Consider the following 17078-nt stretch of genomic DNA (forward strand, 5'->3'; position numbering starts at 1 on the left):
ATCTGTAAATCATCCCTTCTTTAGACCCTGCTCAGTTACCCCAGTTAGCTGCTCTCTTTCCTTCTTGGACATTGACTAATACAAGCGGTTCTTTGTCAGTGTTTGTTGAATGAATGAATGAACACCTGTTTTACTGTATAAAGATAATAATCCTTAGCCCAAACCATGGCTGAAGTTGTTATGATGAGTCAATAAGAAACAGGAAGTGAACATGTTTTTTTAGGAAAAGATGGAGTTCGGAAGCATGGTTCTCAAATGTGAGAGTGCATCAGAACCACCTGGAGGTCTTGTTAAGCCCACATTGCTCAGCTACACCTCCAGACATTCTGATTTGGCAGGCCTAGGGGGAGGGAGGATTAATAATTTGCATTTATGACAAGTTTTCAGGTGATGTTGATGCTTCCAGGCTGGAGCCCAGTTCGAGAAACACCGCCCTAGAGAAATGCCCGAGGTTCTTGTTGGTGACAGACCCCAATCTCACGGTTGCACTAACCAACTTTAAAAACACAACAGACCAAGTACAATGCAATCTATGTTTTATTTTATACTTCTCTGATCATTAAAATCTAAACAGAGGTTTTTGCGAAAAGAGAAAGTAAAAAAAAAAGAAAGCAGTGACAAGATTAAATGCTGGGAGCAGACAAGGGCTGCGGAGGCCCGTCCTGGGCAGAGCTGCACACACCTGCAGGGCGCACCAGTAGAGCAGCCCGCGGCGCTGGGTCCAGTGAAGACAGCAGGAAAGCCACGGCTCAGAGCCCTGAGGCTCGGACACACAATGCTCTCCTTCCCGCTCCAATCCAGTTCCGCTGCACGGGCACGAACGGTGCGAACACATCCCCCAAAGCGTGCGGGACATCCTCCTTCCTTCAGCATCTTCAGGCTGGAGTGCCCCACTCTCCACACACGTGCACACCAATTCACACGCCCAGCATGTGGGCACACACTCACACCCAGGCACGCGCAGTCACACTCACACAATCACAGACAATGCTTGTGATTTCAGGCCTCCATCACGGGTTCAGGTTCCAACTGCAGCGTCAAGGTGTGTGTGAGCCTCCTCAGCAGACTGACAAAGGGCCACTGCAGAGCAGGGCGGCCAGGGAGAACCTGCCTTCTGTGCCCCATTGGTGTGAGGGAAATCCTACTGAACTGGGGTTGCCTGGGCTCATTGAGGAGGTCCCGACACCGGTTCGGAGATGCCAACTAGCTCTGCCTCGCTCCTCAATACCCAGCTGACAAGAAAGCAGAGTGCCAGGAGGCCAGTCCCTAGGAGGTCCCCCAGCCCTGTGAGGTATGGAATACAGTGATTGTCTGGATCCAGGGCATGGTGCCACGTCAGCCGAACCATCACTTCTGCCAGGTATAGCAGGATTGTCACCTGTCATAAGAGCAAACAGACACAAAAGATTATGACCAAGTCAGAAGGCCAAGTGTTGCCAAGAAATACTAGCGGATTTCAAGGGAAGACACCAAGGTGGACACGACAACCCCAGGCAGTCCCCTTCTTCCAGCTTCTCTTGGGGTCTGACACCCGGCTCTGAGCTCATGAAGAAGCCCGAGAGCCCATCCTCACATGCTTGCCTAGACTCCCTCCCTGTGGTCAGGCCATGCTCTGGGCATCCCGAGGTGCTACACAGACCTGCTGCCACTGTCTGGGTCACACCTTTGGGCTGGAACAAGTTGACTTGACCCCTGGAAGACGGGAACTGTGTCCGCAGGTACAGGAACCCCCACCCCCGCTCCTTCGGCATCTCATCCAGGCAGAGGACAGAGCCTGCTGGCTGACAGACCAAAGAATGTTGCTTTGCTGCTGCTGCGGTCATCTTTACCTGGATCAGCCCTGCTAGTAGATAGAACACCACAAAGGTCTTGCTGTTTGGGACCGAATGGCCTTCCACCAGGTAGATGACACAGAAGAAAATCAGATGGCCTGGAACCACCAGAAAGAGCAGGACTCGGGCTGACATGGAATTGATTTCTGGAAGAAACAGAACCAAGGAGGTTGCATGACCTGCTTGGCAGCAGAGGCCACTTTATCAGGTGACAGTCTCCAGTGAGGCATCCACATTCATCACTACACGAGTGTTTACTGAGCACCTACCATGTGTCAGGCGTGTTCGAAAATATGGGGGTACAGTCCTATCCCTTAACTCACGGAGCTGACATTTTAAGGAAGAGAGAAAAACCAGGATCAAGTAGCAGAAACAGAGAAGAAAGGTCATTTCAAACTGTGACGAGTACTAGGAAGAAAATAAACCAGGGTAATGTGATAGATAATGAAGTCTACAGGAGTGGGAATGAGCTACTGGGGACTGGAGCCTTCTCAAGGGGATGACATTTAGGCTGAGATCTGAATCTCAGGGAGAGGATTCCAGGCAGAGAAAAAAGAGCGCGCAAGTGGCTTAAAGTGGCAGAGAGCTCGGGCTATTGAGGAGCGCAGGCTCAGGCGTGGGGTCAGCGAGCCCGGGAGGGTGGCACACGCCAGGGCCTCGGGCAGCCCCTTCCTCACGCGAAGCCGCTGGGACCCTGTCCGCACATTCTCTTCAGGCTTCAGCACTCTGTGAGTTGGAGATTCTGCGAGAAACGTGATTTAGCCCGCTGCAGCCACACTCTTTTTAAAACTGTAACATGTGAATGTGATGGCCTTCTCCCACAGAAATATTTCCCATGAAAAGCAAGTTTCCATTTGCCTCCAAGTTAAAATAACGTGCTGCATCAACTTAATGAGGAAAAGGAACAAAAACCGTATGTAGCCGAGAAGTTAAAAAGTCTCCTGTAAAGTAACATGTAGAGAGAGGGTGAGAACACACAGGGCACCCAACTTTATTCATGATAAAAAGTCAGACACGGTACAAAAGGATTCTTTCCAAAAAATTTACAGTGGAAGCAAGATAATTACTATCGGCTGCTGGCATTAAAATTCAAGAAAATCTACAGAAAAACTATATGAACAATAAGGATTCAGTAAAATACTTAGGTGCTGCTATAGACTGAACTTCTGTTTCTCCCCCAAATCCACATGTTATCTGGTGTTAGGAGGCGGGGCCTTTGGGAGGTGATTAGGTCCTGAGGGTGGAGCCTCATGAATGGAATCAGCGTCCTGATAAAAGAGACCCAGGGAGCCCCCACAGCCCTTCCACCATGTGAGGACACAGTGACAAGACAGCTGTCTGTGAACAAGGAAGCAGGCCCTCACCAGACACCGACTCTGCAGGTGACTCATCTTGAACTTCCAGCCACCAGAACTACAAGAAACAAATTTCTTTTGTTTATAAGCAATTCAGTCTATGATTCTGTTATAGCAGCCTGAAGTAAGACAGGGACATAAATAATGTAGAAAGTAAATAGTTTTCCCATATACAAACGACAAGTCAGAAAATATAATGGGGACTTCCACTTCTAGACAAGATGGGGTAGAACACACTTCTTCCTATTCTTCTCACTAAATACAACTAAAAACCCTGGACGTTATCTATAACACAAACATAAGAAGTTTCTGAAAGGTAGAGAGAAAAGGCAGGCTGGCCAAGGACCTTGAGCCCCAGGGAACAACTTGGTGGTGAGCTCTCTGAGTTGTCGTTGTCGTTTCTTTTGCCTCCTGTAGCCCAGACTGGGTGCTGGAGGAGCCAGCAACCCAGAGATGTCAATGGGCACAGGTCAAAAATGGGCAGTGAACAAAAGTCTGCTCTCTCTAGCCAAAGGTCTAGAAAAGGGGCAGCATAGAAAAACAGAGAACTTTTAGACGATAACTGCTCTACTCCAGCGAAACATGACAGGAAAAGCTGCAGCCCCATCTCTATCAGCAAAAGCCAAGTGGGGCGCCTGGACTTCCGCCCTCATCCAGGTGGAACATGGCACACACGCCTCTGGATGAGGTGGTGTAAGAGAAAGCTGAGTGGGGAATAAGGGGCACTCTGCCCGGTGGTCATGAGCCCCCACAACCACAGCAGTGAAGACCATGTGGGGAGCAACAACAAGGCGCTCTCTCCCTCCCAGCCGGGTACATCAGCGGAGCACGGGTTCCCGCCCTGCTCCCCAGGAGTGACGCACTCCTCTCCCCTAGGTGTCAGTGGAGACAGAGGGGACCCCGGACACCCCCTGCCCCCAACCCCCGGCAGGAAGAAAGCAGTGCATACCCTGTCCACCGAGGGTGCGGTGTCAGAGGAGGCCAGCTAAAAGAGAAGACGTAAGTGACATCCAGAGGCTCATCACAGAATAACTCAAATGTCCAGGATCCAACCTAAAATCACTTAGAGCAAGAAAAACCTCAACTTGATGAGCAAAGACAAACACTGAGATGACGCAGATGGTAGAATTATCTGAAAATGACTTTAATGAATCCATTATAAAATGTTTCAACCAGCAATTACAAACACACTTGAAAAAACAATAAAAATAGAAAATCTCAGTAAAGAAGAAATAGAAGATACAAAGAACTATATAGAAATCTTAGAACAGAAAAAATACAATAGCCAAAACGCCCCAAACAAGTCAATGAATGGGATCTCAATAGTAGGACGGAGAGGACAGAGGAAAGAATCTGTGAACTTGAAGAAAGAACTATAGAAATTAGTCAATCTAAACAAGAGAGAGTAAAAAACGTCTAACATTCACATCATCAGAGTATCAGAAGAAAAGGAGGAAGAGAGTTGGGCTGAAAACGTATTCAAAGAAACAATGGCTTAAAACTTCCCCAATTTGGCAAAAGATAAATTTATGTATTCAAGGAGCTGAATGAACTCCAAGAAATCCACACCAATGCACATCACAATCCAAAGTCTAAAAAGTAAAGAAAAAGTAGAGAAATGACACCTTATGTATACGGCAAAAATAATTCACACAACAGCAACTTCTCATCAGAAACCACGGAGGACGGAAGGAAGTGGCACATTTTTCAAGTGTTGAAAAGAACTATCAACCCCGAATTTTACATCCAGTGAAAACATCCTTCAGAAATGTGCCAGCAGACCTACCCTAAAAGAATAGCTAAAGGTATTGAAACAGAAAGGAAACGCTAAAAAAAATTGTAGCGAGATAAAAGATCCAGAGGCTGGCCCAGTGGTGCAGCGGTTAAGTTCACACATTCCCCTTCAGCGGCCAGGGGTTCACCGGTTCGGAGCCCGGGTGCGGACGTGGCACTGCTTGGCAAGCCATGCTGTGGGAGGCGTCCCACATATAAAGTAGAGGAAGATGGGCATGGATGTTAGCTCCGGGCCAGTCTTCCTCAGCAAAAAGAGGAGGATTGGCAGCAGTTAGCTCAGGGCTAGTCTTCCTCAAAATAATTAATTTTTAAAAAAACATTAAAAAAAAATCCAGTTTTTCAAAGTAACAAAATGATAAAAACACCTCCAATGGTTCTCTGAAAAGAATCCAGACTGCCTCCTCAAGCTTCAAGACACCTTGGAGACTCCTTCCCACCTCTCCGGCCTCAGCTTCCCTCATCCTCTCCCTTGCTCATTACGCCCAGGTTTCACTGACCTTTCAGTTCTTCAGACTTACCGAGCTCCTTCCTGCCTCGGGGCCTTTGCTCAGGCTGTGCCCTCTGCCTCGAATGCTCTCTGCTCCAGCACGCCTCCTTCCCAACCAAGCCCTGCTCATCCCCAGAGAGGAATTTCCCAACCCCAGTCTGAGTAGCTCCTACAATTCTTTTTCATTGTACCCTGTGCTTTAGCCTTTTAGAACATACAATTTGTAGTTATGTGCTCTCTTTTGTGTGTTTACCTGCTCTTCTAGAGCACGTATATCCACGAGGACAAGAACAAAGCTTTCTCTGTCTCACCACTGTAACGGACACCTAGTGCCTGGTAGACATTCAGTAAATATTTGAGTGAATGAATGAATCAATTAAAAGTAGGCTGGGGTGTCGGGTCTCTGGGAGGAGGAGCTCTGTCCTTGAGGATCTGTGCTGAGGTCAGCACTGGTCTTAGATATTCATGGCTACAAACACCAGATTCCAAAGACGTCAATTTGCACTTACTTAAAGAAATGGCTACATGGCCTCCGGAAGATACCAGACCCACCTGAGGTGCAGAAAGTGGAGCACGGGTTAGGCCAGAACTTTTTCATCCCGAGGGGCAGGACCCCAGGCGTGCTCCATGTGTGCAGGTAGGTGGAGATCCGACTGGTCTGAATGGCCACCAGATTGCCACCAACACCTGTAAGGAGACAAAGAACCTGGTTTCCCCTTCTTTATGCCAGTCTCTGTGTTCTATCCCTTATTTCAAGTCCACCTCCTCCACGGAGCCTTCCTTGACTGACTCAGCACTTGATCTCCTTTCCTTCCCTCCCACTTGACCACAGACCTTGTTTGGCACCAAGCAAGAATGGCCTGGACCTCGTGAGTGAGGTATCAAGGCAGTAACTACATCACCTTGACAGCGGGCACCTCTTAACACAAAGGAAGTGTGACTGTCCAATGAGGTTCTCGACACACATTTGTTGGGGGAGGGAGAGTGGGAGGAAGAGAGGGAGGAGGGAGGTGAGGGAGGGGAGAGAGTGGATGGAGAGTCTATGGGAGGATATCTTCATAAGCCACTCAAAGACATAGGAAGTGACAGGAACCGGACTACAGACTGGAATATCTGAGAAAATAAAAGGGATTTTTTTCACCTCAAGGTGGGAAAAGGAAAGAGAAGAGTGGGAAGAGCGGCGAGGGGAGAGAGAAATGATCCTATGGCGACAGAGCTGGTGCTTATTGCTGAGGCTCCCGGCTCCCCCAGGGAGCTGATCGTGCCAGGGCCAGAGGGCTGACAAGGTCACACTGAGCTCCTTCTGCAAGAGACAGCCTTTGGGCTGGCAGAGAAAAGGGGCTGCCCATGGTGACCGTCTCCTTCAGAGGGGGAGTGGCTTGCCCCCATTCTACTTCCCCAGTCCCACAGAGAACAATCCCTCACTGAACCAGATGTGCCCCAGTGGCAGAGACCCACTGCCTTGGCTTCTCCAGAGGATGCAGACGATAGTCTGTGGATCTACTTTGCTTGGCCCACACACGAATTCAAAAGAAGGAAAAAATAACTCAAATTAATTGGCAGCCTTTACAAATTAGGCCCTTCACACTGATTCCTGGCTTCTAACAAATAAGCTCAGGCAGCTCTGGACCTCCATCCCACCAGGGAGAACTGGCTGAAGCTGAGCAGGCACCACTCCCCTCACAGCACGGACGTGTCCTGCAGTTTTCCCTGGGCCTCGCCACTCCTTACTGCCTGGTTCCTGTCTTACCTGCTTAACTCATTCAGATTGCTTGACTGGCCTCTACAGGCATCTGAGTTGGTGACATCCAAGGAAATGTTTCCAAGCTTATGGCCATCTGGACTGGACTTAGCTATTGCTCTCTTCCTTCCTAATGGCCAGGCCTTGTGCTAGGAACAGGCCCTGTGCAACTCTGTCAGGGTGTAGACCTGCTGGGTGGCCCAACATACAAGGAACACAGGCCTCGGTTCCTACAGAGGTTGGGGGGATGGTGCCCAAGGGCATCTGAAACCTGTTTCTGCAGTCCCAGAAGGCCAGGGCCTGGCCATCAAGCAAACCGTGCAATAAGTTCTGTTTGGTTCCTCTCCTGACCAGTCAGTCCCATTTACAAAGCCTTATCAGAAACTGGACATAAACCAAGCTTTGGTTAAAAGAAGGGTCCTCGCCACAAATGTCCACAGGGTCTAAGCCTAGAAGGTGAATCAGTGAAGGGTTGGGTGGCACACAATAGGGAATGGAGAGGACTGAGGCAAATTGGACAGCATAGGTCCTGCCTTGATAGCAGCTGATTCCAGTCCTACCAGCAATGTAAACCCAGTATTGTCATAGCCTTACTTCTTAAGAAGAGAGAAATCCAGATTTTTATGTGTAAATGTCTGAGTTTTAAATGTCATCAATAACTCTAAGTTAAAATAAAAGAAAAACTATGAGAAGCCAACACTCCCGTTCTGAAGACCACATTCCGTCAGCAGGTGCCGCGAACCCTGGGTTAAACTGTGTGTGCCTTCAAGGCACGGGATTTAGCTCTGCGGGAAGTTCAAGTCTCAGGCGCACCTATGAGGAACGGGGCATGTGCCAGTGGAGCAGGGGGCAGGGCTTTCTCCCCTGGGGTCTCCTTCTGGCTGAGGAAAACCAGCCCCAGCAGCCCCCGCCCAGCAGCAGCATGGGCACAGCTCAGCTTCCCGACTCTGCCTCCAAGGGCCTGGGGCTGGATCTTTGAAGTCATTGCTATTCAGGTCCCACCACCCAGGCCCTGGGGGCCAACCCAACCCAAGGACCCCATGTAACAGGGATCCCCAATACCTACCACATATGATAGGAGTAAACACAGCCATGCCTTTGAACTGCGGTTTAGAAATGGTTTTGTTCAAGATGAGCCCTCCAAAACTGGAGAGAGAGCAGATGGCAGTCAAACGATTAGAGGTTAAGCTTGAAGCTGGCCTTGCAAACCTTCTCTATACAAACTGCCTTATCAGCCTTAGTAAACACCCAGCTTAGCAGACGCTTTTCTTACCCCTACATAAAACATCTGTCGAAGCCGAGCAGGTCTCCTGGGTGCCCTGTGCACCCCGCACATGCGTCTCCAGCACTATTCTGAGTCTCAGCTGTTCCAGAAGGCCCATCAGATAACATCAGCCCATTAAAAACAAACAACACACTTCTTTCCGAGGTGACTTACTTGGCTCTGTGACATGACAGCCCCGGAACTGCAACTGAGCTAGTCTTTAGCAAAAAACAGAACCTGCGTGAGTATCATCTCATGCCCCTTGCTCTTGGAAGATGCCGCAGTAAGATTTCACTCCCACCAGCCCCTGGAGTTGAGCAACGGCTGCCCCATCCCTAGAGGGCTGGAGAAGTGACATCAACTTCTGTAAGGAGCCCAAGAGCCTTCTGGAAGCAAAGACACCTAGACCAGAATCTCTTTTCCCTGAGAGTCAAAGTGTAGAAAAGCACCTCAGAAAGAGGTGGGGTAGCCCCTGTCAGGATCTACTAGTGGAAAGGACCCTTGAGGATGGGCTGGAGAACGGAAGACCTGGGTTCAGCAGAGGGCCTGTGGGCCCAGGAGGACTAATCTCAGCCTTTCTGGGTTCCAGCAGCAGCCACGCTGTGGAAACGGTATTCACAGAGCCATCGCCTGGAGGCCAGGTGAAGGGCTCCTTGCAGCCTAAGCAGGGGTCCAGGCCAGCAAGAGCTGTGGCAGCAGGGGAGCGGGAGACCCTGTATCCTACAGTGGGAGACCCTGTATCCTACAGTGGGAGACCCAGTATCCCACAGTGGGACAGTGGGAGACCCAGTATCCCACAGTGGGAGACCCAGTATCCTACAGTGCCGCGAGAGGGCAGGGGCTATGGCACCAGTGCACTCATCTGACACTTCCAGGTCTGGCTCTTCCCAGCTCCATGGAGCTCTGGCAGTTGTAAACAGGACTGCCTCTCAGAATAAATAAGGTCTAGAGGTGATGGTGAGAGAGAGGGAGAGAAGAGTAAAGAGGTGTGACTCAGCCGGCAGCAGGAGTTAGTGAAGGAGCCTACACCACAGTGCACTCCCACCATGACCACTGAGGCAGGAAGTGCCGCCCTCGCTCCAGGGGCTCCCAGGCTCTCACAGAGGGCAGGGGGTGGCATGGGGAGGAGGACAGAGAGGGCAGTGGCTCTCGCCCATGCTCACCTGCTGATGACCATTGCTAGGATGATTGGGAACCACCCAAACTTCAGAATCTTCACGATGGGTGGGTTTTGCTTGGCAATGAGGACCCACACAGGGGTCAAGGCCGTGAAGCCGATGCAGACCAGCAGCGTCAGATGCCGACTGTCTGGGAAGAGAAAGAGAAAGGAGATGCACACCAGAGCACACGGGCACGGCCTGGCAGGCGGAGGCCTGGCTTGCAGAGACAAGAGGTGGGCTGGGAACTAAAGGCAGCAGAGGTCTGAGGAGATGCCTCTGTCCTCAGTAGGTTATGGTGGCCCATCCCAACGTCCCTTCCAAAGGATTTTCACCATCCTGTTAAGCAGCTGGAGAAGCTCCTCTGTCCTCAATTCCTGCCACATTCACCTTCACTCCTCTGACTTTTTTGCTATTTTCCTGACGTAAGGACCCTCCTCCATCTCCTCCCACCCCAAACTTATTATTACTGTAATGGTTCCATTTATGAGGTCATGACCACAGGCCAGCACTGTGCTCAGCACCTCCTGGGCACAAAGTCATTTCATATTCTCAACAACCCCACTCAGATAGCCATGCAAGGAGACTGCAGTGCAAAGAGGTGGCCCGCCCAGGACACGAGCTACCAAGCAGTGAAGTCAAGGCTACAGCCTGGGTCTGTGGGAAGCCAGAGTTGGTTAGTGATGGCTGTCCTGCTCCCGGCTGAGGAGTGACATCCTCGGCAGCCGTGTTTCTCATTGGGCCCAGACCACGGCCAGCTTTGTGGCTACTCGTGTCCCTGTGCCATCTTCTCCAACTAGTGAGAGCCATGAAGCAGATCTGGGTCTGGATCAGCCTGCTGTACCTGAGGCCAGGCCAGGCCGGGGCCTTGTGCACTTGGGCACGCACATGGGTAACACTCTTGCTCACTCCCTTCCTGTCTTGTACTGTGAGTGTGTGAGTTCACCTTCCACATGCACACAAGACAAGACATCAGCTTTCTCTACGACTGTCCTCTCATCCCTGGACACACCCCCCAAGGGCAGGCTCAGGGTGGTACATGCCCCTCTGCCAAGGCGGCCCTAGTACTGAGAAGGATCCAGGCATGAGTCTGTGTCACATGTCCCCTTTCTCTGGGGAGCATCATGAAGAGCATGCCCCTCTTGCCCTTCTCTGCACTAAACAATCATGGTCCATTCTTCTGCCACAGGGAGGCCCATCTCCTTGGGCAGCTGGAAGGAAAGACAGGCCACAGGTACCCAAGGCTGGCTACAAAGTGCTTCATGATGGAAGCAGTTGGCTTCTTTGCCATCCCAGGAGAGAGGAGGTGGACCCAGCAAGCGCTCAGCAAGTCTAAAATCTAAAAGGCTCCGAGAAACAGCAGCCTCCAGAAGCAGGAAAATCTGCATCTAGTCTAATTTTCCTAGAACTACTCAGAAGCCCTGGGAGAGGTTCCACCTCCTATTCTCCCGGCACAGTGACGAATCCTTCCTCTGCGCATGGTCTCTTCCCAACTACACTGGGAGGTGTGATGGTCAAGGGCTCACTCCTCAGCCAGTGAAGACTTACCTGACACATGCCTGGCCTGGTGAGTCCCCAGGGTGCACCCAAGATAAATTCAGTGTAATTGGAGAGACAGATGGTCTAATAACAGTTCAACACCTACTGAGCCATGTGTGCAGATACGCACTATTTCAGCAGGAGCTCAGTGTGGGTGGAGGGGCAGGGTCTGGGGAGGCCTGTGACTCACATTTATTTTGCAAATCACACTTGATTAACTAACCCATACACAAATCTTCTTTGAAATTCAGTTTGGTTTAAAAATAAAATTAGGTCGTCCTCTTATTAGCTCTTCACTGCCACTTCCATGAACTTTGAGACTCCCTCAAACCACTCCATATTGTTAGCGGTAAGCAATTCCCAGGATGGCGAAGAGACAGTCCCAGAGGTGGGACAGAAGCGATCCCAGCGCTGTCCTACTCTCAATCACACTTGTTTCGTTGGTCTGCTTCAGTTGACAACACGTAAAAACTGGGTCATCTTAAATCCCTGGGCAACGATAACTTGGAGCTTTGCTGCAGCTGCGCCTTTGTCAAGGGCATTTCCTCTAAGTGACCGCCACCACATGCCCCACCGTTACCCACTGTCTTCAGCCCCATCCACTCCACTCATTTAAGCTACAGGCATTTGGATGTGACCACGCTCAGAATCAACATTCACTAGATCCCAACAACATGTGCAGCCATCGCAGTGAGACACACCAGGTGGACAGGAAAACTAACACCCGGGGGGAGTGGTCAGCTGCAGAAGTCCCGCAGGGGAGACCATTCAGGCAAGGGGGACACTGTCTGCCCACACCGCCCCAGACACTGGCAAGGCTCTGTGCCCCAGGGCAAACCTGAGGAGGGCGACGGCCTCTCGTGGAGTGAGGGCCTCTGGCCTTGAGGCCCTGTTGCCACAAGCTGTGTGAACACCTCCCTTGGCAGCTGACCATGTCACGGGGCCACCTTCTGAGGAGCCTTGGGCTTCTCCTGCCTGGCGCCTGCAAGGACAGTTACGTGCTGCTGCTGCCCATGGCAGTGACGCTCCCTCTTGGAGTCGTTGCTTGCGTGGTTTATGTGTCCAGTGTGAACTGCCTTCCCAAGGAGGCACTGTCACCTGCCAGGATGCTTTGAAAGTAGCCAGGCCAGTCTCAGGCCCCCCAGGCATCCTGGTGCACCCTGTCCTAAGGAGGACACTCACAGCCTCTGCCTCTGCTGCCCTGAGCAGCTCGGCCCCTTCTAACACAGCTGGGAGGGTCTGAGGCTCTTGCTGCAGAACACCTTGAAATTGCGATGACGCCGAGTTTGTCTCTGTAAAAGGATTTCTGACTCCATGACAGACATCGTAGGTTCCTTTCTGAGGGAACTCTGCCCAATTTGGCTGCTGCCAGCTGGCTGCAAATGTCCCCACCCCACCATGCTGGTGAGCCCTTCCTCCTCGGTCCCCCATACCTCTGTGTGTATAGAAGAAGCTGCTAACGAAAGCCAGGATGGACAACGTGACGAGGTCTCCCAGGCTGGCTGCAAGGGGTGTAGCGATGTTGTCTGGGTTGATCCCAAGCTTTCGAGCGCCAATCACTATGCAGACCATGAGCATCCCTGCAGAGAGGAGAGAGGAGGCGCACAGCGCCCGGGAGGAGGTGCAGGATGAGATGGTGGGAAGGAGGCTGCTCAGTCACTCGCCTCTACCCACACCAGCCCAGACTGGAGCCCCGTGCAGTGCAGGAGACCTGAGAGGCACACTTTCATGGCCGCCACGCCACCCGAGCCCCACTTTCCGCTCTGAGGCAGCTGTCGCACGTGATCCAGCTCCTCATCCGCTGCCCAGGACTTAATCCAACAACATGCCATGTGGATCTTTAAGAAGATACTTTGTATCTTGGCTACTGGCATTTTAACACTTCACCCCATATTCTGTGACTCTAAACATATTAGAATTGTCACCTCAATGCCTTCTTAAAGAAGCCACCACTGGCCACAGTTCTTGCCCTCTTTTGTGACCAGGTCACAGCTACTTTCTCTCTTCTGAAATGTCAGTTCTAAGTGAATCTGAGTTTACACGGCCAAGCTCGTGGTCTGGTGACAATCCCACAGGGACTTCACATGGGGACACCACCACTTGGAGAGCACTCATTAAAAACCACCTCCGCCACTACCTGGCTTTATGTCACAGTCAAATTGAGGTCATACTGTGAGTCACCAGCGACATTTCTGAACTGTCACATATCTTTGGACGATTCCAGTTATGTCCATGCTGCTGAGCTGACCTCATCTCTGGGCTTCCGTTTGCTTAGTTGTAAAATGGGGAGCTAGGACTGGCATTCTCTACAAGGCCAGGCCTTCTGAATCATTTGGTTTTATGGTTTTCAGAGACTTCGTGCCAAGCGTCTCCTGGCTCTGTTGTCTTGGGAGATGTGGCACACTTGTTCTGCCCTTCCTCTGACCAGACAGAGCACTGGGGCCCCGCCTCCACCCACCCACGTGCACACCAGGCATGACCAGCAGAAGACAGACACCTGGCCCAGGGAAGCAAAGTTTGTGAGTTTGCTCCTGGGCTGCTCCCCTCCCTCCTCTTCCCGACTCTTACCCTCCCTCCCACTCAGAGGCACCAGCACAGAATGCCACTGACTGGCTGCCTGGTAGGAACAGAAACCACCAATTCACCTGCTGTGTTAACTGACACGGAGGTGACTGTAACGGTGTTTGGTGAGCAGCCAGAGTGGGGACAGAAGTGTACATACAAGTCCAATTTATAAAGTTATCACTTGTTTCTTCTTGCACTTGCATACCATTCGCAAGATACACACAGACATACAATCCAGAAGAGAACCAGAGTAAAGCCCATTCGCTCAGCAAACGTCTGGGAGCTGCTTATATGCCTAGGCCTGTTTTAAGCACTGAAAATAACTGTCAGCTCTCTACCCACAGAGAAGGTGCTGGTGGGGTGGAGGAATGGACAGTCCACAAGCAAGCAAACAAGCTTTTGAAGTAAATAAACAGGATACTAACATTAAGCAAGACTGTGAACTGGGCTCCTCTAGAGAGCTATCAGAGGAGGAGGCCGTGGAGAGGAAGACACACTTGGCACTTGACTGAAATTCTCGACATGCTCACATATCGATGTCTCACTCCAAACTAGAATGTAAACATCACCAGACAGGATCCTTGTGCTTTTGCTCACCAGTGTGTCCCCAGCACTGAACAGCGCCTGGCACAGAGCAGACACTCAGTCAATGGAGTAATGAATGAATGGACGACATTCTATCATGCCTGCACAGCGACCACGGTTCCCCACTAATGCGCGGGAGCTCCCTAAAGACAGGGTGACATCTGCCAGTGCTTCTGCCTTCCTGCCTCCTGCAGACGCACAGGAAGCGTCTGCTGTGTGGCAGGCAGTGTGACAGGAGCAGCAGACAGCAGAATGGGAGATGTGGGGCCCTGCTCTGAGGGGCTGACATTTCAGCAGGGAGGTGAGACAGGAAATGAACAAAGACACGAGATCATTTCAGATTTCACAAGTGCTCCAAAAGGAAAACAGTGCACGGTGCAGTAGAGTCTGGGGGTGTGGGGGAGAAAGGAGAAGAGCAGGACTTGTGAAAGGGTAGTCAGAAAAGGCCTCTCTCAAGAGATGAAATTTAAGGTAAAACCTGAGCCTTGCTCCTCAGCATGTCTGCAGACTCCAGAGCCCACCACAGGCTCGTACACAGGCTGTGCTCTAGAAACATTGCAGAGTGACTGCTGACTAAATGAACGAATAAATGAAGAGACGAATGTGCCCACAGAGCCAAAGCCAGTTCTCTGAACAAGCTGAGGGAGGAGAAAAGGAGTCTGCAGCTCACTCTGGCGCACATACCCTGCCTAGGAGGGGCTCAGGGCCTGCGTTGCCCGCCCACGGGTAGGTCCTGAGGACCCAGCAGGCTCACTCCACCCCACAGAAGGACACCTGAAGCTCCATTATTAGCACTCCCACCCTTCACAGGTAGTAGGAGCACTCCCACCCTTCACACCCACTATGATAACTCCCACCCTTCACACGCACCAGGAGCACTCGTACCCTTCACACACACTAGGAGCACTGCCACCCTTCACAGGCACTGGGAGCACTTCCACCCTTCACACGCACCAGGAGCACTCTCACCCTTCACACATACTAGGAGCACTCCCACCCTTCACACCCACTATGATAACTCCCACCCTTCACACGCACCAGGAGCACTCCCACCCTTCACACGTACTAGGAGCACTCCCACCCTTCACACACACTAGGAGCACTCCCACCCTTCACAGGCACTGGGAGCACTCCCACCTTTCGCATCTCAAGGAATCTGTAGCACACACCTGATAGCAGAGCTCTGAGGAACTGGGCATTCGAGTGAGCCAGGAGGCGGGCACAACTCACCTAGGGCAAAGGCTGCAAGGAAGGCGGTGATGACACTGCTGGCACACAGCAACTCCACCTTCGCAAAGTCTAACTCCTCCCTAGACACAGCACCCAGCAGCAGGGCAGCCACAGCAGCCAGGAGCCCCACAATGGTGGCCTGCACCTGTCCAGGCGGAAGTCAGAAGCATGAGGAAGGGTCCCTCTGACCGCTGCTGCTCCTTCACTACACATCCCCTCTGACCTCAAGAGGTCAGTACACCACTCGCCACTGCCTCTTTTCCCTCACTCTAAACTCTGCCACCAGCCCCTCCAACCTGGAAAAAACAAAGGCTAACTCCTTCCTTCAACCCAAATCCCTTGAAAATTACTGCTTTCTCCTCGATTCCCTTGTTTGATGCCATCTTCCATCACGGAATCTAGTTTCTCATCTTCTACTCAGTCCTCGTCAAGGGCCATCAGTCTCTTGCTCATGGCTCTTCTCTCACTGGTCTGGGAAGAAGTGCACTGTCACCTCCAGCAGCACAGACTACCAACCTCCCCTCTCATGGAAACGCTCCATGACCCACGGCTACCCCTCAGAGGTCTTGGCGCACACTTTCCTTCTCTCTCCCCAACCTTCCTTTCTTGGCACTGGCCCTGCATACTGCTGCCCTCTTTCTCCACAGCCTCCCTCCCTGGCTGCAGTGCCCATCTCTGCCTGGTGGGTGGAGAACATCTCTGCTCCCACTCAGGACAGCACTGTGAGGTGGCCGAGTGTCAGTACCGGCCTCTGCTATCAGTAATCCAGAACATCTCAGTGGAGACTTGCCGGTTATCAGAGAAGGCCAAGTAAACAAAGGGCTCTACAACGTACATGGATGCGAAACAGAAGAAAATACAGAATAAAGTGTTCCAGATTTTGGATTAGGGAAGGCCTTCTTCTAAAGACAGAAGATGTAAATCTATAAAGAAAATATAAATAAAATTTATATAAGTCCAACTATGACTTCTATATGAGAAAAGATACCACAAAACTCAAAGACAGGGATAGACTTGGAGAAGATGTTTCCAACATACATAACGAATAAAGAAGTAGTACCCAGAACAATGAAGTTCATTTTACAAGTCAATGATAATGATAAAAAAGAAATAACCTGATAGAAAAACACACAAGGAATACGGATAGGCAATTCACAGAAAAGGAAACACAAATGGCTAAGAAACATGCAAAAAGATGATCAAATTCCCTAGTAATCAGTCAAATTTTAAATAAAATCCCAGTTTGAAGGTACCTTATTTATTTCCTCTATTAAACGAGAAGTGCTGTCTTATTCTCCGGGGGGCCCCAGCTCTGAGAAGAGCCTCACCCTCAGCAGGTGCTCAGTCATCATCAGAGCTCGCCGAGTGAATGAATCAATGAGCCAACGAATGGACGGGATACACTATTTTTACCCATCAGACTAGGTAAAATTAAAATTTAAAAGGTTGGTAATATAAAGTACATATTGACAACTACGTGAGAAAATAGTTCTTACAGATTGACAGTGGTAACACTGGTACAGGAATTT

The 17078-nt window shown here is 50.8% G+C and overlaps 1 protein-coding gene across 17 annotated transcripts in view; it reads right to left on the minus strand.

Moving 5' to 3' along the window:
• Nucleotides 1-519: 519 nt before the first annotated feature.
• SLC41A3 (solute carrier family 41 member 3) overlaps nt 520-17078 on the minus strand; it is an 83216-nt gene continuing 66657 nt past the window's right edge. For 10 of the 17 annotated variants that reach the window (XM_023619831.2, XM_070238387.1, XM_023619833.2 and 7 more), the window contains 7 exons: nt 15550-15694; nt 12603-12749; nt 9637-9781; nt 8276-8355; nt 6021-6155; nt 1830-1978; nt 520-1378 (listed from right to left, as the gene is read on the minus strand). In XM_023619831.2, coding sequence (XP_023475599.2) covers nt 1166-1378; nt 1830-1978; nt 6021-6155; nt 8276-8355; nt 9637-9781; nt 12603-12749; nt 15550-15694 — 1014 coding nt within the window. In that variant the 3' untranslated portion in view covers nt 520-1165. Of the gene's footprint in view, nt 1379-1639; nt 1979-6020; nt 6156-8275; nt 8356-9636; nt 9782-12602; nt 12750-14159; nt 14182-15549; nt 15695-17078 lie in introns of those variants that run through there. The other 7 variants (XM_070238382.1, XM_070238379.1, XM_070238383.1 and 4 more) reach the window with 3 other exon arrangements.

Source organism: Equus caballus, chromosome 16 (genome assembly GCF_041296265.1).
Source record: "Equus caballus isolate H_3958 breed thoroughbred chromosome 16, TB-T2T, whole genome shotgun sequence".
Lineage (NCBI taxonomy): Eukaryota > Metazoa > Chordata > Mammalia > Perissodactyla > Equidae > Equus > Equus caballus.